We start from the raw sequence: 23,547 nt of genomic DNA, 5'->3' as shown, positions 1-23,547 counted from the left end.
AGAAACTCTGCATCATCCAGGACAAAGCAACCCATTTGATTGGCACCCCATCCACCAACTTGAACAGGCACTCCCTCTGATATACAGTGGCAACAGTGTGTACAATCTGCAAGGTGCAGTGTAGCAACTCGCCAAGACTGTCGACAGCACCTTCCAAACCCACGGCATCCACCATCTAGAAGGACAAAGGCAGCAGGTTTTTGGGACTGCCACCACCTTCAAGTTCCAATCCAAATTACACACCAATATGACCTGAAACTATATCACCGTTCCTTCACTGTAACTGGGTAAAATTCCTGGTTCTCCCTCCCTAACAGCACTGTAGGTGTATCAAAACCACATGGACTGCAACAGTTCAAGCAAGCGGCTTAACCTTCTCGTTACCTTTGCCGTTATGCTCATACCCCATGAAAGAATTTAACAAATTGAGGTGCTGTCATCAGAATCATGACTGAAAACAACCTAATTTGTGTTTCCTTCAGTGGCCGGAATGTTGCTTTTACTTTGACTTTTCCATTGACCTGGGAAGGGGCTGCTGCTAGCAAACTATTGAAGGCAATTGGCTTGAATTTAGTAATAATACAATAGTTTTTTGGGTCATAAATCTATAAATGACCAAAGAAAGTTATTAGAGAGAAAGGAAGAGCCACTATGAAACTGCCAATCCTGGAAAAAGAAACTGTCACTGGTGAATTTGGATTTCAAAAATAAGTAAATCATTAGTAACAATTAAAGATCACCAGGACAAAGTGAGGAAAAACACCTGGTTATTATGAACGAAGCTGACTTCCGGTGGCGACATGTAGGAGGAGGTCACACATAAGGTAGCACCCGCAAGAGCGATAGGAGTAGTCTATAGGCCACCAAATAGTAACATTACGATGAAGCGGGCCACAAACAATGAAATAACTGATGTATGTAGAAATGGTACAGCAGTTATCATGGGGGATTTCAATCTACATGTCGATTGGTTTAACCAGGTTGGTCAAGGCAGCCTTGAGGAGGAGTTTGTAGAATGCATCCGCGATAGTTTCCTAGAACAGTTTGTAATGGAACCTACGAGGGAACAAGCGGTCCTAGATCTGGTCCTGTGTAATGAGACAGGATTGATTCAGGATCTCATAGTTAGGGATCCTCTCGGAAGGAGCGATTACAATATGGTGGAATTCAAAATACAGATGGAGGGTGAGAAGGTAAAATCAAACACTTAGTGTTTTGTGCTTAAACAAAGGAAATTACAGTGGGATGAGAGAAGAGCTGGCTAAGGTAGATTGGGAGCAAAGACTTTATTGTGAAACAGTTGAGGAACAGTGGAGAATATTCCAAGCGATTTTTCACAGTGCTCAGCAAAGGTTTAGATCAACAAAAAGAAAGGACGGTAGAAAAAGGGATATCTAAGGAAATAAGGGAGAGTATCAACTTGAAGGAAAAGCATACAAAGTGGCAAAGATTAGTGGGAGATTAGAGGATTGCAAAATCTTTAGGGGGCAACAGAAAGCTACAGAAAGGATGAGAAGAGAGATTTAATAATGGAAGACGAGGAAATGGCTGAGGAACTGAACAGGTTTTTTGGGTCGGTCTTCGCAGTGGATGACACAAGTAACATGCCAGTGACTGATGGAAATGAAGCTACGACAGGTGAGGACCTTGAGATGATTATTATCACTAAGGAGGTAGTGATCATCATAGTCATAGAATTTACAGTGCAGAAGGAGGCTATTCGGCCCATCGAGTCTGCACCAGCTCTCTGAAAGAGCACCCTACCCTATCCCCATAAGCCAGTAACCCCACCCAACACTAAGGGCAATTTTGGACACTAAGGGCAATTTATCATGGCCAATCGACCTAATCTGCACATCTTCGGACTGTGGGAGGAAACCGGAGCACCCGGAGAAAACCCACGCACACACGGGGAGGATGTGCAGACTCCGCACAGACAGTGACCCAAGCCGGCATCAAACCTGCGACCCTGGAGCTGTGAAGCAATTGTGTTATCCACAATGCTACCGTGCTGGGCAAGCTAATGGGGCTAAAGTAAGACCAGTCTCCTGGCCCTGATGGAATGCATCTCAGGGTGCTAAAAGAGATTGCTAGGGAAATTGCAAATGCAGTAGTGATTATTTATCAAAATTCTCTAGACTCCGGGGTGATCCCGGTGGATTGGAAATTAGCAAATGTGACAACACTGTTTAAAAAAGGAGGTCGGCAGAAAGCGTGTAATTATAGGCCAGTGAGCTTAACTTCGGTAGTCGGGAACATGCTGGAATTTATCATAAAGGAAGAAATAGCGAGGCATCTGGATGGGAATTGGGTTGGATTGGATTGGGTTTGTTTATTGTCGCGTGTACGAGGTACAGTGAAAAGTATTTTTCTGCGAGCAGCTCAACAGATCATTAAGTACATGGGAAGAAAAGGGAATAAAGAATATACATAATAGGGCAACACAACATATACAATGTAACTACATCAGCACCGGAATCGGATGACGCATACAGGGTGTAGTGTTAATGAGGTCAGTCCATAAGAGGGTCATTAAAGGAGTCTGGTAACAGCAGGGAAGAAGCTGTTTTTGAGTCTGTACGTGCGTGTTCTCAGACTTCTGTATCTCCTGCCCGATGGAAGAAGTTGGAAGAGTGAGTAAGCCAGGTGGAAGGGGTCTTTGATTATGCTGCCCGCTTTCCCCAGGCAGCGGGAGGTGTAGATGGAGTCAATGGATGGGAGGCAGGTTCATGTGATGGACTGTGCGGTGTTCACGACTCTCTGAAGTTTCTTGCGGTCCTGGGCCGAGCAGTTGCCATACTAGGCTGTGATGCAGCCAGATAGGATGCTTTCTATGGTGCATCTGTAAAAGTTGGTAAGGGTTAATGTGGACATGCCAAATTTCCTTAGTTTTCTGAGGCAGTATAGGCGCTGTTGTGCTTTCTTGGTGGTAGCGTCGACATGGGTGGACCAGGACAGATTTTTGGAGATGTGCACCCCCAGGAATTTGAAACTGAATTGTCCCATTGGACAGATGCAGCATGGGTTCATAAAGGGCAGGTTGTGCCTAACTAATTTAATGGAATTTTTTGAGGACATTACCAGTGTGGTAGGCAACGGGGAGCCAATGGATGTGGTATATCTGGATTTCCAGAAAGCTTTTGACAAGGTGCCACACAAAAGGTTGCTGCATAAGATAAAGATGCATGGCGTTAAGGGTAAAGTAGTAGCATGGATAGAGGATTGGTTAATTAATAACAAAGAACAAAAAAAAGTACAGCACAGGAACAGGCCCTTCGGCCCTCCAAGCCCGTGCCGACCATGCTGCCCGTCTAAACTAAAATCTTCCTGGGTCCGTATCCCTCTATTCCCATCCTATTCATATATTTGTCAAGATGCCCCTTAAATGTCACTATCGTCGCTGCTTCCACCACCTCCTCCGGCAGCGAGTTCCAGGCACCCACTACCCTCTGTAAAAAAAACTTGCCTCGTACATCTCCTCTAAACCTTGCCCCTCGCACCTTAAACCTATGCCCTAGTAATTGACCCCTCCACCCTGGGGAAAAGCCTCTGACTATCCACTCTGTCTCTGCCCCTCATAATTTTGTAGACCTCTATCAGGTCGCCCCTCAACCTCCATCGTTCCAGTGAGAACAAACCGAGTTTATTCAACTGCTCCTCATAGCTAATACCCTTCATACCAGGCAACATCCTGGTAAATCTCTTCTGCACCCTCTCTAAAGCCTCCACATCCTTCTGGTAGTGTGGCGACCAGAATTGAACACTATACTCCCAAGTGTGGCCTGGAAAGCAAAGAGTGGGTATTAATGGATGTTTCTCTGGTTGGCAATCAGTAGCTAGTGGTGTCCCTCAGGGACCAGTGTTGGGCACACAATTTACATACATGATTTGGAGTTGGGGCCCAAGTGCAATGTATCCAAGTTTGCAGGCGACACTAAGATGAGTGGTAAAGCAAAAAGTGAGGACACTGGAGCCGGGATTCTCCGCCGGCGGGATTCTCCGTTATGCCGGTGTCCGGGGGTTTCCCAACGGCGTGGGGATGCCCCACAAAACGAAATCCATTGACCGGATGGCGAAACGGAGAACCCTGCCGGACGGTCGGGGCAGAAATGTGGCGCAGCGGGGCGGTGAATCCCGGCCTCTAAGTCTGCAGAGGGATTTGGATATGGGTCAGGGTTTGGAAGATGGAATGCAATGTTGACAAATGTGAGGTTATCCATTTTTGTAGGAATAACAGCAAAACGGATTATTATTTAAATGATAAAATATTAAAACATGCCGCTGCGCAGAGGGGCCTGAGTGTCCTCGTGCATGAGTCGCAAAAAGTTGTTTTTTAGATGAAACAGGTGATTAAGGAAGCAAATGAAGTTTTGTCCTTCATTGCTAGAGGGATGGAGTTTAAGACTAGGGAGGTTATGCTGCAACTGTATAAGGTGTTAGTGAGGTCACACCTGGAGTATTGTGTTCAGTTTTGGTCTCCTTACCGGAGAAAGGACGTTCTGGTGCTGGAGGGTGTGCGGAGCAGATTCACTCGGTTAATCCCAGAGTTGAGGGGGTTGGATTATGAAGAGACGTTGAGTAGACTGGGACTGTACTCATTGGAATTTAGAAGGTTGCGGGGGGGTGGGGGGGATCTTATAGAAACATATAAGATTATGAATGGAATAGATAGGATAGATGCGGGGAGGTTGTTTCCACTGGCGGGTGAAAGCAGAATTAGGGGATATAGCCTCAAAATAAGGGGGAATAGATTTAGGACTGAGCTTAGGAGGAACTTCTTCACCCAAAGGGTTGTGAATCTATGGCATTCCCTGCCCAGTGAAGCAGTTGAAACTCCTTCATTAAATGTTTTCAAGATAAAGATTGATAGTTTTTTGAAGAATAAAGGGATTAAGGGTTATGGTGTTCGGGCGGGAAAGTGGAGCTGAGTCCACAAACGATTAGCCATAATTTCATTGAATGGCGGAGCAGGCTCGAAGGGCCCGATGGCCTCCTCCTGCTCCTAGTTCTTAAGAGCCTTCGTTTTTTTTCTGGCCCTTTTTTACCCAGTTTCTGGGGGTAATTTGTGTACAGACTCATTCCGGTTGAAAACTGTTCCCAAAGGATGTCTAACAACCCAAGAAGGAATGTTGGGAAGAAGGGTGCGAATATTAGTCCCCCTACAGAGTAGAGCAAGGTGTGGAGCCCATTGGGAGGGAAGATTGTGGGGCCGCATCTATTACGGTGGATAAGCTGGCAGAAGTGATGGTGGATGAAATCGAACGGTATTTCAATAAACACTTTTAAAGGCAAAGGAGGAAGATGCTGGAGACCCTCAAGCAGTCAATGAAGGACGCACTGGCCCAATAAAGTAGGCTCTTGGAAGAACGTCGGTGACAGAGCGGGAGCATGGTGATGTGTTGAAGGGGGTGGAGGAGGCACTGTCCTGGCACAATGGCTAGTTGGCCTCATTGGAAGCAGAGCTAACATAGGTGGAGGATTGGAATGAGGGCCCAAGGGCCTGGTGAATAGGTCGCGGAGGCAGAACCTCTGAATCGTGGGGTTCTCTGAGGGGGTGGAGGGCCCGAGGCCAATGGAATATTTTGTCACTATATTCACAAAGTTGTTGAGGGAGGAAGACAACATCCGTCCCCACCCACCCCTTTGAGTTGGATAGGGCCCACCTTCGGGCGAAACACAGGTGAATGAGCCACCAAGAGCAGTGATGGTTGTTTTCACAGCTATCGGATAAAGGAGAAGGTCCTACGGTCAACCAAGGAGAATTGTGAGATGAGCTGGGAAGGCAGTAGTATTCGTACATACCAAGATGTCACTGCAGAGTTGGCAAGGAGGGAAGCGGCCATCAACTGGACGAAGTCAGCTCTGTACAAGAGTGCAGTGTGTTTGGTGTGGTGTACCCGGCGAGACTGAGGGTTGCGCATGACTCGATAGCTTCTTCGAGACAGCGGAAGAGGTGGAGGCGTTCGTGAAAGCACAAGATTTGGACTGAATGGAGAATGATGGAACAGGGTCTTTGTTGTTGGGATGGATATGTTTGTGGACATGGCTGTAACAAGTTAGGTGTTTTCTTTGTTTTGGTTATCCTATGCCCCTTTTTTGTACATAGTGTTAACTGAACTTGGTGTTTGGGGGTATTTTTGTTTTCTTTGCCTTCTCTCCTCTTATATTTTGAGGGGTTGTTGAGAGTTTATGGATGCGGGAGAGGGGAGGGGAGATTAACAGTTTCTGGGTTGAGCGAGGTGCAGGGCAGTTTCACTATTTGAGGTGGACAGTTTGGGTGTCGGGATTTTGTCTTTATTGTTCACTTGGGATGCGGGGCTACCTCGCTAGCAAACTGAAGTTGGCTAATGAATGGGAGCAAGGTGGAGGCAGGCTGAGCCTGCTTAGGCAGGTTTCGGTGAAACTAGAAGGTGTGAATGGTGGAGGATGGGGCTAGTGAAGAGAGGGACTGTTTCAAGAGTAATTTGCAGGGGGTTGCTGGGAAAGGGAAGGGGTAGTTTGCTGACGATGACTGGGGGTTGTTCTATGTCTCATCCGTTGGGTGGGGCTGAGTGCTGTCTTGAGTGAGCGCTGGTTTCAGGAGTTTGGTGGTGGAGGGGATAATCCCTTGTGATGGAAATGGCTGACTTGAAGGGGAGGGGGGGGGGGGGGTGGTTTATGTGGTTTGGTTACGTGGAATGTGTGGGGGTTGGGGGCCCCGGTCAAACGTGTAAGAGTTTTCTCTCATTTGAAGAGTTTGAGGGCCGATGTAATGCTGTTGCAGGAGGCCCATTTGCGGGTGAAGGACCAGGTGGTGCTCCATAAGGGTTGGGTCAGTCAGTCAGGTGTTCCATTCGGGCTTTGATAGCAGGGTTCGGGAAGGGTGCAATACTGATCAACGATGAGTTTGGACAAGTTGGTGGCAGATCAGGGGATAAATATGTCATAGTTACATGGTCGTTGTAGGGTAATATATATGCTCCGAATTGGGATGATGGAGCGTTTATGAAGAGGGTGGTGGCGGGCATTCTGGACGTGGACACGCACCAATTAATCTTGCGGGGAGATTCAAATACAGTCTTGAATCCAAAACTGCATCGGTCACGGCTGAAGTCGTTGACCCCTTCGGGGGGGAGCAAAGTTGCTGGCGGCGTTCATGAGGGAGATTGTGGGGGGGGGGATCTATGGTGGTATTTACACCCGGGGGGCAGGGAGTTCTTTTTTTCACCAGTACATAACGTATATTCTGATGGCGTGATGGCATCCAAATGTTTCCCGAGATTGGCAGTGTGAAGCATGTTCACCATTTTTCATCTCCTCATACACATTATCATAATTTTCTTGTTTGTCAGTCACCTCGGGCAAAATTCTCCGTAATCGGCGCGATGTCCGCCGACCGGCGCCAAAAACGGCGCAAATCAGTCCGGCTCGCGCCGCCTCAAAGGTGCGGAATCCTCCGCATTGTGAGCGGATGAGCCCTAACCTTGAGGGGCTAGGCCCGTGCCGGACTGATTTCCGCCCCGCCAGCTGGCGGGAAAGGCCTTTGGTGCCCCGCCAGCTGGCGTGGAAATGACATTGCCGGGCGGCGCTCACGGCATCAATGCGCAGTGGAGGGGGTCTCTTCCGCCTCCGTCATGGTAGAGACCGTGGCGAAGGCGGAAGGGAAAGAGTGCCCCCACGGCACAGGCCTGCCTGCGGATCGGTGGGCCCCGATCACGGGCCAGGCCACCGTGGGAGGCCCCCCCCCGGGGCCAGATCGCCCCGCGCCCCCCCCAGGACCCCGGAGCCCACCCGCGCCGCCTTGTCCCGCCGGTAAGAGAGATGGTTTAATCCACGCCGGCAGGACAGGCATTCTAGCATCGGGACTTCGGCCCATCCGGGCCGGAGAATCGCCGGGGGGGGGGGGGGGCACCAACCGGCGCGGCGCGATTCCCGCCCCCGCCGAATCTCCGGTGCCGGAGAATCCGGCAACCGGTGGGGGCAGGATTCACGCCAGACCCCGGCGATTCTCCGACCCGGCGGGGGGTCAGAGAATCTCTCCCCTCATGTATGTTTCTGACAGGACACCGGATTGTTATTCTTATTGCCTGAAGGTACCCATTGTATATGGTCTGTTTAGATCAGTGCACGGCTCATTGTTGTGCATGAGCCTTTGCCCTAGTGCACTGCCAGTGCCAATGGCCCTTTCTGCCACATATCTTGCAGAATTGATGAAAGGCTTGGCATTTCCTTGGTGCATGCAGAAATCCAATCTTCCACAGGTCTTGCTAGGTTTGGATGTTTTAATGTTTGCATCAGCAATTGGGACCTGTAAACTTTGTCAACCTGTGAGAGTTGTTTCTTTCTTATATTCACCTGGAGTAGAATCATAGAATTCCTACAGTGCTGATGGAGGCCATTCGACCCATTGGGTCTGCACCGACCCTCTGAATGAGCACCCAACTCAGGCCCATTCCCCTGCCTTGTCCCCGTAACCCTAAATAAGGGGCAATTTAGCATGGCCAATCCAGGTAACCTGCACACCTTGGACTGTGGGAGGCACGGTGTGGGGGGGGGGGGGAAATGCAAACGTCACACAGGCAGTTGCCCAAGGCTGGAATTGAACCTGTGGCCCTGTGAGGCCACAGTGGTAACCACTGTGCTGCCCCAATGGAGCTCTTCATTGTTATATACTTTGGGCTTGTAAAGAAGATTTTTCTGGAATGCTTCCATGGGAATGGATGCAATCACCAACTTAACAATTCTGTCTGCTAGCTCTGCATTTATAAATTCACAGTACAAGTCCTTTTCTTGCTGACAGTGGTCTATGGATTCTGGAGGCTGATGTCAAAATGGCATGATGTGTAGTTGATAAATACGTAAGTTTTACCTGATTCTGAACCTCTTCCAATGTAGTCCGCATCTTTTAGGGATACTTTAACTATTCATAGAATCATAAAATCCCTACAGTGCACAAGGCTATTCAGCCCATTGAGTCTACACCAATCCCCGAAAGAGCACCATACCTAGGCCCCCACCCCCACCCGAGGTTTAGAGGGGATTTGAGGAAAAGGCATTTCACCCAGAGGATGGTGGGAGTCTGGAATGCACTGCCTGGGAGGGTAGTAGAGGCGGGAAACCTCACAACCGTTCAAAAGTACGTGGATGAACACTTGAAATGTCATAACATTCAAGGCTATGGGCCAAGTGCTGGAAAGTGGGATTAGTGACATTTTTTAAACAAATGAGAGATTAGTGTAGATTTTGTGCAGTTTTGTCAGTTCAGACTCAATGGGCCAAAGGGTCTCTTCTGTACTGTATGATCCTGACTTCACCACTTTTCAACTCTTCCAGCCTAGCATCCAATTGCATGTAGAGCACTTGTGGTATTTTTGTCTCTGCTATCTGAAAGATCATTCTCAGAATTCATCATGCAACTTTTGCAACTGCAATCCTCGAATTTAAGTCCTTCCTCATTTCATAGAATCCCTACAGTGCTGAAGGAGGTCATTTGGCGCACCAAACTGCATCGACCCCATGAAAGAGCACCCTATCCAAGCCCAATCCCCCACCCTATCCCTGTAACCCCACCTAGGAGCAATTTAGCATAGCCAATCCACCTAACCTACACGTCTTTGGACAGTGGGAGGAAACCCATACAGGCACAGGACGAAAGTGCAAACTCCACACAGTCACTCGAGGTCAGAATCGATCCTTGGTCTCTGGCGCTGTAAGGCAGCAGTGCTTGCCACTGTGCCACCCTTTGTTCTGAATTTAATTTTCCTTCATTTAGATTTCTGCCCTGTGGCTCTATTTGCCTCGCTCATTTTTGAAGTAATATTGAAATAATATTCCATGTTAACTGTACCAGTGTAATTTATTTTATGTACCTCATTGAGGCCCCCTTTAACTGTCTCCCATACCTCTTTATCTCTTTAAACTGTCGATCCTGAATTTTCCTGACCCCTCTTCATAGCTCATTCCCATCTCTGGATAACTTTTGCTATTATTCTCTGTCCCTTTCTAATGCATAAACATGCTTCTTGTGACACGTTGATCAGATTTGATCATTTGACCAGCGTATTGTAAAGCCTGAGGGTAATCTTTCTGGATATGCATGCTGCTCCGCTGGCAACTTATCCTATTGATTTTTTAAAAATTACTGAAGATTGTGCATTGAGAGTTTTATTTCCTTTTTGGGGCCCTTTTCAAACCTGCTTAATTCTATTCCATTAATTGCATTCTTATTTTGCACATTTGTATACCTAGTGTGCAGTTCTTTACCTCAAACTGTGTGCTCCCAAATCTTTAGGTTATGTTGTTTGACTACATGCTTAATATTTTTATGTCTTTTAATGTAACTGACTTCTCAGAAATTTTATTATTGAAATCTATTATTGAAAAGGTGATTTACTTACAGCGTGCATTAAGAACCTTCCAGAGGAGTATCTGTTGGAGCTTTGTTTTTGGATGACTGAAATTTGCCTGAATTTCAGATTTGAAACGTGCTACATTTCTCAACATTTTCTTGAAAGGGTAACAAAGCAAGCATGGATGGAAGTAAATGATGAGGATAGTATTGTAAAAGTGTTCTAATGTTTTGTGTCTAATCTGATTTTGCACACTAATTCTAAAAGTTTAAACATGTGATATTGTTAATAGTTTTGGAAAGAGACAGTTGAAGACCACGAAGTACGGGAGCTTATTGGAGATAAAAGTCAAAAATCTAAAGGTAAGACCAAGTTTCTGAGCAAGAGCCAGCACAGATGTAAATATACAAATGTTGTGGAGACTGTTGATCTCCTAGTTCAGAAAGCTGTTGCTTTTAAAGTTTCCATCTTGGACTGGTTTAGCACAGGGCTAAATCGCTGGCTTTGAAAGCAGGCCAAGGCAGGCCAGCAGCACGGTTCAATTCCCGTACCAGCCTCCCCGAACAGGCGCCGGAATGTGGCGACTAGGGGCTTTTCACAATAACTTCATTTGAAGCCTACTTGTGACAATAAGCGATTTTCATTTCATTTCTACCGTTCTGTCAATTTGCTTCGCTCGCTCTTGTTGCAATGTGAAATGCTGCTTGACAGTAAACTTAGGAGGAATCTAGGGCAGCACGGTGTCGCAGTGGGTTAGCCCTGCAGTCTCATAGCGCCGAGGTCCCAGGTTCGATCCCGGCTCTGGGTCACTGTCCTTGTGGAGTTTGCACATTCTCCCTGTGTTTGCGTGGGTTTCGCCCCCACACCCCAAAAGATGTGCAGGCTAGGTGGATTGGCCACGCTAAATTGCCCCGTAATTCGAAAAAATTAATTGAGTACACTAAATTTCAAAAAATACTTAGGAGGAATCTCGACCAACATGAGCTTACTACCCAGGTCACTAATGGAGAGTCTCATGACCTAGTGATGGTTCTAAGAAATGCTTTGCAGTACTCTCCACTTGTCTGAAGTAGTGCAGCTCCAACAACACTCAGAGGCTCGATACCATCCAGGACAAAGCAGCTTGCTTGATTGCTCCTTCTTCCACAAACATTCAACCCCTCTACCACTGACGAACAGTAGCAGCTGTGTGTACCATCTACAAGATGCACTGCATTAACTCACCAAGGCTCCTTAGACAGCACCTTCCAAACGCACGACCACTACTATCTTGAAGGACAGACACCTGGGAACCCCACCACCTGGAGGTTTCCCTCCAAGTCACTCATCACCCTGACTTTGAAATATATCACAGTTCCTTCACTGTTGCTGGGGCAACATCCTGAACCCCCCCCCCGGGAACAGCACAGTGTGTATGCCTACGCCTTAAGGACTGCAGCGGTTCAAGAAGGCAATTCACCACCACCTTCTGAAGGGCAGCTAGGGATGGGCAATAAATGCTGGCATTGCCAGTGATGCCCACATCCCATAAATGAATTTTTTAAACAGTAGTAATGGGTTTTAGTAAGGGCTGGGTGGGGGGAGGGTGATGATTCTTGGGAGATTTGGAGACATTTTTGAAATCAGTCACACTATTGCTAATGTAAATTCTGGAGTGTTAGAGGGAAACCAGGGAATGGGGAGCTTTTAATGATGTGAAAATTGAATGTTGACTCCATGGGAATGCTTCGATCATAGCAGCTATTGTAAAAATATTGCCGATAAATAAATTGGTTAATGCATTCCATAGAATCCCTACAGTGCAGAAGGAGACAATTCAGCCGATCAAATCTGCACTGACCCTCTGAAAGACCATCCTTCTTATGCCCACTCCCCCACCCTATTGCTGTAACCCCACCTATAAGTCACATCTTTGAGTACTAGGGCAATTTAGCATGGCCAATCCACCTAACATGCGTATCTTTGGACTATGGGAGGAGACCGGAGCACCCATGCAGACACTGGGAGAATGTGCAGACTCCGCACAACAAGTCACCCCAGCCAGAATCGAATTTGGGTCCCTGACGCTGTGAGGCAACAGAGTTAGACACACTATTACAGTATCTCCATCTACTGGCGGGGAATTACTCTATTTTTTAAAAAATCCTGGCTTTCCACAAACAAGATTAGAAGGTCACTGCTAGTAGGGGCGATAAGGTTTTATATGTTTAAAACTGATTTTATGCTTTTAGGTTTAATGACTTTGCCAGTTACATCATATAGCTACTTTTAAGGGGCAGTCTTGCATCTAATTAATATGCAATATTATAGTGAGTTTATTCGGTGAAAACAAACTAGGTAGTTGATTTAATACAGTATTGAGCATCAGAAACTGAAATCTTAAACTCTTTCTGATCTTGTTATTAAAAATGTGATTGCATATTATTAATCCATTTCCGTGGGTTTGAGAGAGATTTTTGTAGGCTGGTTGTATTCAATCTTGGGCAGGTATTGCTTATTGAAGTCTGTCAGATTGTTTTCTGGAAGGAATAAGAATTAGAACAGTGGGTTCAAATTCCGCCAGGGCAGATGGTGGAATTTGAACTCAATAAAGACATTTGGAATTAAAAGTCTAATGACAGCCATGAAACCATTGTTGATTGTTGTAAAAACCCATCCAGTTCATTAATGTCCTTTAAGGAAGGAAATCTGAGATCCTTATCTGGTCTGGCCTGCATGTGACTCCAGATCCACAGCAATGTGGTTGACTCTTAAATGCCCTGAGGGATGGGCAACAAATGCTGGCCTGGCCAGTGACACCCACATCCCATGAACGATTTAAGAAAAAAACAATTCTTTATTAGTGTCACAAGTAGGCTTACATTAACGCTGCAATGAAGTTACTGTGAAAATCCCCTAGTCGCCACACTACAGCGCCTGTTTGGGTACACCAAGGGAGAATTCGGAATGTCCGATTCACTTAAGCACGTCTTTCAGGATGTTTGTGAGAGGACTGGGCGCTGGATCCCTCCCCAGATCACACACCCACCCTCTGGTCGTGGGGATGTCCCCAGTGCTAAGGCCCAGACCATAGGTGTTCTAATGTTGGCTGCTGCCTCTGTGGTGTTGATGCCTCCAGAGTTCAGGACAAGTGTCCAGGCCTCACAGTCTGACTGGGCTGCTAGGCAGTAACAACCTCCTGCCTCAACCCCCTTGGCAGTCCACTTGAGTTTATTTTAGTTTAATAACAGTTCACATATCACAATATGCAGACATGGGGAGAGCGCGCACACTCCGCACAGACGGTGGCCCAAGCCAGGAATCGAACCCTGGTCTCTGCCGCTGTGAAGCAACAGTGCTAACCACTGTGCTATCGTGCAAATGTCCTTGATATGTTAATAGTACTGGTGCCAGTTCATCCAGCAGAGTGGATTTCAAATACTGCAGAGTGGATTTCAAAAACTGATAGCAATCTAGAATAAACATGTACATGGAAGTTCAAAAGGCACGATCACAATGGCTCCCCCTGTGAAACTGTCTCATGTTCAGTGACTCTGGGGGAGGGGGGGGGGGGGCGGGGGGTAGGTCAGAGTCGATGAATTAGCCTACTTTTGAGCTCATTTATCTTTTTTGGAAAAATAACTTGTCATTCCGCATACTATTCTGTCCCTGAAAAGACAAGCTGGTTCCTGGCCATATTCATGTTAAGTCTATTACTGGGAGACATCTGAATGATTCTATCTGACTTTTTCTCTCTCATTGGAAAGCTACTGGCCATTACTTGATGATCCCTGTGATTGACATTGAGATGGTACTCTGCTGCACCATTTTGAGAGCGCTGCTTTACTATTATTTAAATTTTGTTGTTTTCAGTTAAACATTTACATGTGAGACCACGCAGGGAATGTTAGCTATTTGAAATTGAGAGCTGACAAGTGTATTAGTGCAAATGCTAACTAACTCAATCTAGATTAAATTGCATCCATGGTCCTTTTACAGAAGCATTAGTAGATAATTATTTAGAGAAAAAGACAATTAATTGAAAAGTATACAATGAAAGTTTAGTCAGAATGGAGTCGAGATATTTGTTACAGAATTCTCTCTCATAATTTGGCGTGGAATCAAAATTGTGGAGATTTAAACATTAAAGCTATTCTGTCCTGTGACTATCGAACAGTTTGCTACAGCAATCCAAAACAAATCCCACTGCTTGTCCCTATTCTCAAAGTTCTTGTGTCTTCCTTGCATCAAAATAGAGGCAGATACCTTTACAGCAAAGACTTTAACATGGTGTAAGACTTCTTACTGTGCCCACCCCAGTCCATCGCAGCATCTCCACATCATTTAGGGCAGCACGGTAGCATTGTGGATAGCACAATTGCTTCATAGCTCCAGGGTCCCAGGTTCGATTCTGGCTTGGGTCACTGTCTGTGCGGAGTCTGCACATCCTCCCCGTGTGTGTGTGTGGGTTTCCTCCGGGTGCTCCGGTTTCCTCCCACAGTCCAAAGATGTGCAGGTTAAGTGGATTGGCCATGATAAATTGCCCTTGGTGTCCAAAATTGCCCTTAGTGTTGGGTGGGGTTGCTGGGTTATGGGGATCGGGTGTAGGTGTTGACCTTGTGTAGGGTGCTCTTTTCAAGAGCCGGTGCAGACTCGATAGGCCGAATGGCCTCCTTCTGCACTGTAAATTCTATGATAATCATTGTTACCTGGAGAAGTTTACTGGCTTACACGTCAGTTCATTTAATGCTTTTAACTTTAGGTGATAGTTAAAACACCAAAGCCCATACATTAAATGTAACTCATCCAGCTTAATAGGCTTGAACATTTTGATTTTAGTTATGGTCAGTCTTGTAACAGTCTTGTAATTTATTCCAGAATTAATGTTATTTTCACCAGTTATGCTCATTAAACTACTCAGCAGACACCAGTTAAATAATAGAACATGTAAAATGGACAGCTAGCCACTCAGTTGCTGCAATGACTCAATTTTATCATTTTGTTTCAATTTTTGCCCCTCACTCCTAGAAGCTGCTAGCGATGATCGATGGGACTCTGTCTTGTTCCACCCTCCACAGAAATTGGGCATTAACGACCTAGAAGGGCAACGGGTGCTGCAGATCGCTGTTATTATCCACAATTTGTCCATGGAAGAAGGGAACGCCAAGCTGCTAGCTAACCGAACGTGCCTGCGGTTTCTGCTGTTATGTGCTCATAATAGGCATGTCTCACTTAAGCAAATGGGCCTGGACACACTGGGGAATGTAATGGCAGAGGTAAGATAAATGGATTCAGTGTGTTTTCTCATTCCATTAATGAATCAAACTATTCACCCAGTTCTGAATATCTTGGAATTGAAAAATGTAGACATCTCTTAGAATTGTATGAAACCAAATATCTGGATTTTTCTAAGCCTGGAGTAGTTTACTGGCTTCAACATTAGTTCATTTGAACAAGCAAAGTTAGAGAGTATTCAAGATGAACATATTGATACGGTAATAACATTCTAATGGACCAAGATTTCTTTCCAGTCAGTGCCATTTGTTTGAGTACCAAAACCAATTTTTGTTGGTAACCTGCTTGCATTATTAACTGCTCTGCACTTTTTTTAAAGAAAATATTTTATTATGGCATTTATAGTTTTAACAATTTTAAACATCAGGTTTCAACAAGAGCAAAACAATATAACTAACACCCCCCTCCCCCCAAGTAACAAACACCCAGCCAACATGGCTTGCACAAACCGGACCTCCTTCCCCAGCCCCCTTTCCACTGGTTTTCCAGACCTTACTCACACCCTCATGCCTCCTTCCCCCATCCCCACCCGCTGATAGCTTAATTTTTCTTGAAGAAGTCGATGAACGGCTGCCACCTCCGGGCAAACTTCTGCAGCGATCCCCTCGAGGCAAATTTAATTTTCTCGAGTCTGAGAAACCCGCCATGTCACAAACCCATACCCTCGACTTCAGGGGTTCCGAGTCCCTCCATCCTAGCAGGATCCTTCGCCGGGCCACCAGGGAGGCAAAGGCCAGGACATCGGCCTCTCTCACCCCCTGGGCTCCTGGATCTTCCGACATGCCAAAGGTCGCCACCTCTGGACTTGGTACAGCATCTCACTTTTAATACCTCTGACATAAGGTCAGCCAACGCCTGCCAGAAACCCCTCAGCCTCGGACATGCCCAAAACATATGAACATAGTAGAACCCCCGACACCGCCCATACCTATCCTTCACCCCCTCAAAGAACCTGCTCATCCAGGCCACCGTCATGTGTGCCCTGCGGACCACCTTAAATTGTATCAGGCTGAGCCTGGCAGATGATGAGGATGCATTGACTCGCCTCGGGGCCTCCTCCCATAATCCAGCCTCCAACTCCCCACCCAGCTCCTCTTCCCACTTTCTCTTCAGTTCCCCTATCGTGGCTCCCTCCCACTCCATCAGTTCCTTGTAGATCTCTGAAATCTTCCCCTCTCCTACCAGTCTCGACACCACCTTATCCTGGAGGCCCTGGCGCAGCAGGTGAGGGAAGGACGAAACCAGCCTCCGCACAAAGTCCCTCACTTGCAGATACTGGAATCCATTCCCACCTGACAGCTCAAACTCCTCCTCAAAGCTTGGGTAGCCCTCATCAATAAAGAGATCTCCAAATCTCTCGATTCCTGCCCGCTGCCAACCCCCCATCCAACTCCTCCGGAGCGAACCGGTGGTTACCATATATTGGTGCCCACACCAGCGCCCCTTCCAGCCCATGTGCTGCGCCACTGTCCCCATACCCTCAAGGCTGCCACTACCGCCAGATTTGTGGAGTACCTGGCCAGCGAGAATGGCAGAGGTGCCATTAATAGTGCCCCCAAACTCGTGTCTTTACATAAGGCCGCCTCCACCCACTCCCAACCAACCCCTCCCCCACTACCCAGTTCCTGACCATTGCTATATTTGTTGCCCAATAATAATTTATAAAATTCAGAAGAGCCAGCCCCCACCCCATGCCCCCCCTCTCACGCCCCCCTCCAGCAACACACTCCCCACCCGTGGGATTTTACCTGCCCAAACAAATCCCGAGATCACCACATTTACTTTTTTAAAGAACGACTTGGGGATAAAAATTGGAAGGCTGTGAAAGACGAACAAGAACCTCGGGAGGACCGTCATTTTCACTGTCTGTACTTGCCCCACCAATGACAGCGGGAGCACGTCCAATCTCCGAAGATCTCTTCTCCCCCCCCCCCAATATCTGTTCTACCAGCCGACTCAAATTCAGCTTGTGCAGCTGCTCCCATTCCCGTGCCACCCGGATACCCAAATACCAAAAGCTCCCCCCTACCACCTTGAACGGCATCTCCCCCAATCTCTTCTGCCCCCTCGCCTGAATCGCAAAGACTTCACTCTTATCCATATTCAATTTAGACTATACCCCGAAAACCGACCAAATTCCTCTAATATCCCCATAACCCCTCCATCCTACCCCTGCGGGTTTGAAATGTTTAGAAGTAAATCATCCACGTAAAACGAGACCCCCCCCCATACTATCCCCTGCCAGTTCCCGCGTTCTCAGTGCCATTGTAGCTAGGGCAAACAGTGTGGAAAGTGGGCACCCCTGCCTCGTCCCTCGGTGCAGCCTAAAATAATCTGAACTCACCCGGTTTGTCAGCACGCTCGCCACCGGTGCCTGATATAACAACCGGACCCAGTCCACAAATCCCTGCCCAAAGCACCCCAGGACCTCCCATAGGTATTCCCACTCCACTTGGTCAATGACCTTCTCTGCGTCCATGGCAACCGCAACCTCTACCTCTCGTCCCTCTAGAGGCATCATGATTACATTAGGTAACCTCCTAATGTTGGCCGCCAAATGCCTCCCCTTCACGAACCCCATCTGCTCCTCCCCTATTATCCCTGGCACACAATCCTCGAGGTCAATGGCTTGCCATCTACATTTAGCAGGGAAATAGATCTATGTGACCCATATTTTTCCGGGTCTTTATCCCTCTTTAGAATGAGGGAGATTGACGCCTACGGGGTGGGGGGGTTCTCCCAGCTCCTTTGCCTCAATTGAAAGCCCTTACTAGCAGCAGTCCGGAAGCCGGGGCCTTGCCAATTAGCATCGCCTCTAGCCCCTCCACTACGTTTACCAGCCCAATTGGGGCCCCCAGACCCTCCACCAACTCCTCATCCACGTTCAGGGACTCCAACCTCTCTAGAAACCGCCTCATCCCCTCCACCCCGGCTTGGGGTTGCGACTCGTACAGCTTGCTAAAGAAGTCCCTAAACATCCCATTCACCCCCGCCGCGTCCAAGACCGTATTCCCACCCGTGTCCTTCACTTTCCCAATCTCCCTCGCCTCCTCCTGCTTCCTCAACTGGTGCAGTAGCATCCTGTTCACCTTCTCCCCATACTCATACAACGTTCCTCTCATTCTTTTCAACTGGCCCACCGCCTTACCCGTAGATAATAGCCCAAACTCCATATGCAGCCTCTGCCGCACCTTTAGCAGCCCCGCCTCCGGGGCATCCGCATATCTCCTGTCCACCGGCAGCCTTTCTATCTCCGCCTTTTCCCTTTGTGCCCAAATCAAAATAAACTCCCCCCTGACCACTGCCTTCAGTGCCTCCCATACCATACCTGCCGAAACCTCCCGCGTGTCATTAATCTCCACATCTCCCGGATGGTCTTCCTCACCCGCTCACACACCTCTTCCTCTGCCAACAGTCCCACATCCAATCTCCACTGTGGGCGCTGGGCCCCCTGGAGCTCCTTAGCTGTTGCCGATACCCTCCCTGACCTTGAGGTTGACTGGTCCAGACTCGGATCCAGGACTGTATTGAAGTTGTGTGTCCCTCCCCCATAATTAACTGATGAGAGTTCAGGTCAGGGATTCTCCCCAGCACCCGCCTCATAAATTCAACATTATCATAGAATTTACAGTGCAGAAGGAGGCCATCCGGCCCATCGAGTCTACACCGGCCCCCGGAAAAGTACCCTACCCAAGGTCAACACTTCCACCCTATCCCCATAACCCAGTAATCCCACCCAACACTAAGGGCAATTTTGGACACTAAGGGCAATTTATCATGGCCAATCCACCTAACCTGCACATCTTTGGACTGTGGGAGGAAACCGGAGCACCCGGAGGAAACTCACGCACACACGGGGAGGATGTGCAGACTCCGCACAGACAGTGACCCAAGCCAGAATCGAATCTGGGACCCTGGAGCTGTGAAGCAATTGTGCTATCCACAATGCTACCATGCTGCCCACTGGAACATTGTTCCAAGTCGGGACATAAATGTTCACTAACACCAACCAATTTCCCGCTCACCATAACGTATCTCACCCAGAGTCCGCCACTATACTTCCCACTTCAAACGCTACCCCCTTATTGATCAAAATCGGCACCACCTTCGTTTTGGAGCCCAATCCCGAGTGAAATACTTGCCCTATCCTTCCCTTCCTCAGTCTAGTCTGATCCACCACCTTCAGGTGAGCCTCCTGTAGCATGGCCACATCCGCCTTCAATCTTTTTAAATATGCGAACAAATGGGCCCATTCAACCCTCGCACGTTCCACGTGATCAGCCTGGTCGGAGGGGCATCCTGCCGATCAACGATAGCCCCTCTAGCCCGCGTCCCACACCTCCATAGGCCTGCCCTCAGGTGCCCACCGCCATCGATCCTCCTCCCATTACCTGTTAGAAGCCCTTTCCCTGACAACAGCACGTCCCCCCTCCCACCGCGCCAAGTCCCCCAAACAACAACCCCTATCCCCGTCCCCCAACTAACCTTCTGCTCAACTCCACTGCGCTTCCATGAACTAGCCCACCCAGCTAGCCTGGCAGACCCCGCCCATGGTGCCTAGCATCCTACCCCCCACTGTTTCCCCCCTCCCCGCTCAACCATCCTGCTAGTGCAAACAAAAACAACCCCTCCCCAAACCCAGTCGAAGAGATCAACCCCCATTTTCCAAAAGAGAACAAAAAACAAACCTGAAGCCGAACAATGGCCCCAAACACAAATTAAACACACTGCCAAAGCGTCTCCACCAAAGTTCAATGTCCTCCTTCTCCTGCCAGTAGATTGTCCCTGATAAATTCCATCACCTCCTCTGACGTCCCGAAGTACAGTTCCCGGCCTTCACAAGTCACCCACAAACTTTCCGGGTACGGTATCCCGAACTTCACCCCCTTCTTCAAGAGGGCCGCCTTGGCCTTATTGAAGCTCGCTGTCCTCTTGGCCAGCTCTGCACCCAGATCCTGACACATTCGAAATTCACTGCCTTCCCAGGTGCAGCACTTAGTCTGCCTGGCCCACTTCGAGATCCGCTCTTTGTCCAGGAAACGGCGCAATCGCACCACCATTGCCCTCGGCGGCTTGTTCCCCTGGGGCTTCCTCATTAGCGCTCTGTGTGCTCAATCCACTTCCAGAGGCCGTGCGAATGCACCCTCTCCCAGTAGCTTCCCCAGCATCTACCCCACATACGCACCGGCGTTCGTTCCCTCGCTTCCCTCCGGCAGGCCCACAATCCTAATATTCTGCCTGTGTGACCGGTTCTCCAGGTCTTTGATTTTCTCCTGGAGCCACCTCTGCTGATCCCACATCAGCCCCATCTCCGCTGCCATCAAGGTGAGCTGCTCCTCGTGTTCCCCCACCACCACCACCTCCATCTTCTGGATCATCTGACCCTGGGCCTCCAGCCTCGTCTCCATGTGGTCGATCACCGCCTTAATTGAATCCACCACCCGGGCCTGGTCCTCCAGATTCTCCTTGCGTTGCTGGGTGAACTTCCCGTTCAGGAAGCCCACCAGCTGTTCTGTTGACCAATGAGCCGACAGGGCCGCTCCCTGACCCGCTGCCATCTCCACGTGTGTCACAGACACCGCACCAGATTTTGTACTCTGTTCTCCTCTTTTGCGATCGCTTCTGGCCCTCAGCACCATGCACCAGTGGGTCACACTCTTCTGCTAGCTCTGCTGCACCTTTTTACCTCCTCACATCCACCTGTTAACCGGGGAAAAGGTCCGAAAAAAACACCACGAGCGGGAGCCACCAAATGTGCGACCACTCACACCATGGCAGCCAACGGAAGTCAACTGCTCTGCACTTTTAATATTGTCAAACCACAGCTGGATTTCACCTATGTATGTTGGGGAGGGAAGATAGGAGCAAAGATTGTTTAAATATTTTGGCATGGCCAGAGTACAGAGATGTGCACATCAAATGTTTTAACAACTTCTAGTTGTTACACATACTTCATTTCTTTAACTTGAGAATCTTGTGTGCCACACCTGTCAAGTTATGGATTTCTAAATAACTTGAACTAGGAGGAATTTCAGGTAATTTACATCCAGATGCTGCTGTTAATCTAATTCAGTATACAAGGGATTGCATCTTCAAAAATGTAAGCTTGTGAGAAGATTAGTTTCAACTAATTCTCTGACAAAATGGTGTTTTCTTTATGCCATGTCAGCTTGAGACGATGGCAATTTCATATGCTCCTGCACATATTCATATATAATGAGTTGGATTGGCTTCATTCGTTTAAACTCAGCAAGTGGAGGTAGTTGTCAAGTAAGTCACGCCTCGGAAGGTTGTAGCCGGTGTGATTGTAGCTCAACTGGCTATACCCTGGATACATGGAAGCAATGAGAATTGATTCTTTGGCTTCCTGGTGTGCTATGAAACGCCAGTCTATGAAAGTTTGATGTGGAATATTGGAACACGAGACAAGAACCTTTTCCTTGAATTTAACTGCAACTAATTTCAGGAATTTCCTAAATCGTAAGTAGAGTTAGTCAGCTGATGGGGATTGTGCGATGTAATCCGCTTTCTTGCAGAAACTTGTGAAATAGATGGATATTCTTTGGATACTTCCATCTGTTTATTTAGATTCTGTGTATAATATACTTGGTTTGTATACTTGGCCTTGTTTCACGAGACGGTTCCTTAATCCCATCTTTTCAAAGGCGGGAATTCAATTTGTGGCCATATAAATTGTTATCAAGTTCTCTCACACTGGGTTTGTTTCATTGTTATGCCCTAAGTCTATTCACGTGTCTAAACATTGGACGGTAAAGGTTAATGTACATTGTTTTTCAGATTGACAGATTGCCAGTTTTAAGTATTGATACAGTCAAGCGTGTTTTTTAACATTCTGTAACTATGGTAGCGCTCCAATTAAATTGACACAGCTGCAGAAATTATTGTAATTAAATGAAAACATTGTTACTATTCTACTGAAACAAGTTATATTTTGTTTGCAACTTGTCTATGCGCACAAGATACTGAGCATCATCGGCCAGACCTTTAGGAAAGCTTAAGTACATGATGTGTAGCTGACTGTGGTCAAAGGAAAAGTGACTGGAAGGATAAAGATTTCCAATGAGCGAGCGGAGGCACCAGTGAAGAGATGAAAGCTTCAGTAACAACTCACCTTCTGGTTTTTTGGAAGTTTAATGTATAGCTGCTGAACTTGAGAAGTTTAATAAAAGACTCAAAAACCTCCCATTTTATTAAGAAAAAATCTTGAGGGAGGTCAATAAGTAAATATATATAATAATCGCTTATTGTCACAAATAGGCTTCAATTAAGTTACTGTGAAAAGCCCCTAGTCGCCACATTCCGGCACCTGTTCGGGGAGGCCGGTACGGGAATTGAACTTGCGCTGCTGCCTTGTTCTGCATTGCAAGACAGCTGTTTAGCCCACTGTGCTAAACCAGTCCCAGATATGCTTAATAAGAAGGAAAGAGGAAAAAGTTCACCAAAAGAAGGGAAATGCAAAACTGTTGGCTTTGCAATTCAAGAGGTGGAAACCTTATTCCTTCATTGCTTAGAAGAAAATGGGAAAGTTGGAGAAGCATAAAGTGAGAGGAGAGAAACTATCCAGATCCATATTAGAAAGGCTGACTGTGATGTATCATGCCAATTGGTTCTGATTTGAAATTCTTAATTTATCATCATTGGTTGATGTCTCAAAGCCTAGTGTATCGCAATTGGCATCAGTTAACTTAGACTGGCAAAACTCTGTTCAGGCTGACAGAATTTACAGTGCAGAAGGAAGCCATTCGACCCATCGAGTTTGCACCGGCATTTGGGAAGAGCACCCTACCCAAGCCCACACCTCCATCCTATCCCCGTAACATAGTAACCCTACCTAATCTTAGTATCCACTAAGGGTAATTTAGCGTGGCCAATCCACCTACCCTGCACATCTTTGGACTGTGGGAGGAAACAGGAGCACCCAGAG

The 23,547-nt window shown here is 47.5% G+C and overlaps 1 protein-coding gene across 3 annotated transcripts in view; it reads left to right on the top strand.

Annotated features, from left to right (window-relative positions):
* LOC140393946 (AT-rich interactive domain-containing protein 2-like) overlaps positions 1-23,547 on the top strand; it is a 467,509-nt gene that overhangs the window by 279,349 nt on the left and 164,613 nt on the right. For 2 of the 3 annotated variants that reach the window (XM_072480629.1, XM_072480627.1), the window contains 2 exons: positions 10,621-10,690; positions 15,336-15,583. In XM_072480629.1, coding sequence (XP_072336730.1) covers positions 10,621-10,690; positions 15,336-15,583 — 318 coding nt within the window. The remainder of the gene's footprint in view (positions 1-10,620; positions 10,691-15,335; positions 15,584-23,547) is intronic. The other variant, XM_072480628.1, reaches the window with a different exon arrangement.

This window comes from Scyliorhinus torazame, chromosome 17, assembly GCF_047496885.1.
Source record: "Scyliorhinus torazame isolate Kashiwa2021f chromosome 17, sScyTor2.1, whole genome shotgun sequence".
Lineage (NCBI taxonomy): Eukaryota > Metazoa > Chordata > Chondrichthyes > Carcharhiniformes > Scyliorhinidae > Scyliorhinus > Scyliorhinus torazame.
The sequence above is the reverse complement of the archived record's forward strand: the minus strand, read 5'-3'. Positions and strand labels throughout refer to the sequence as shown.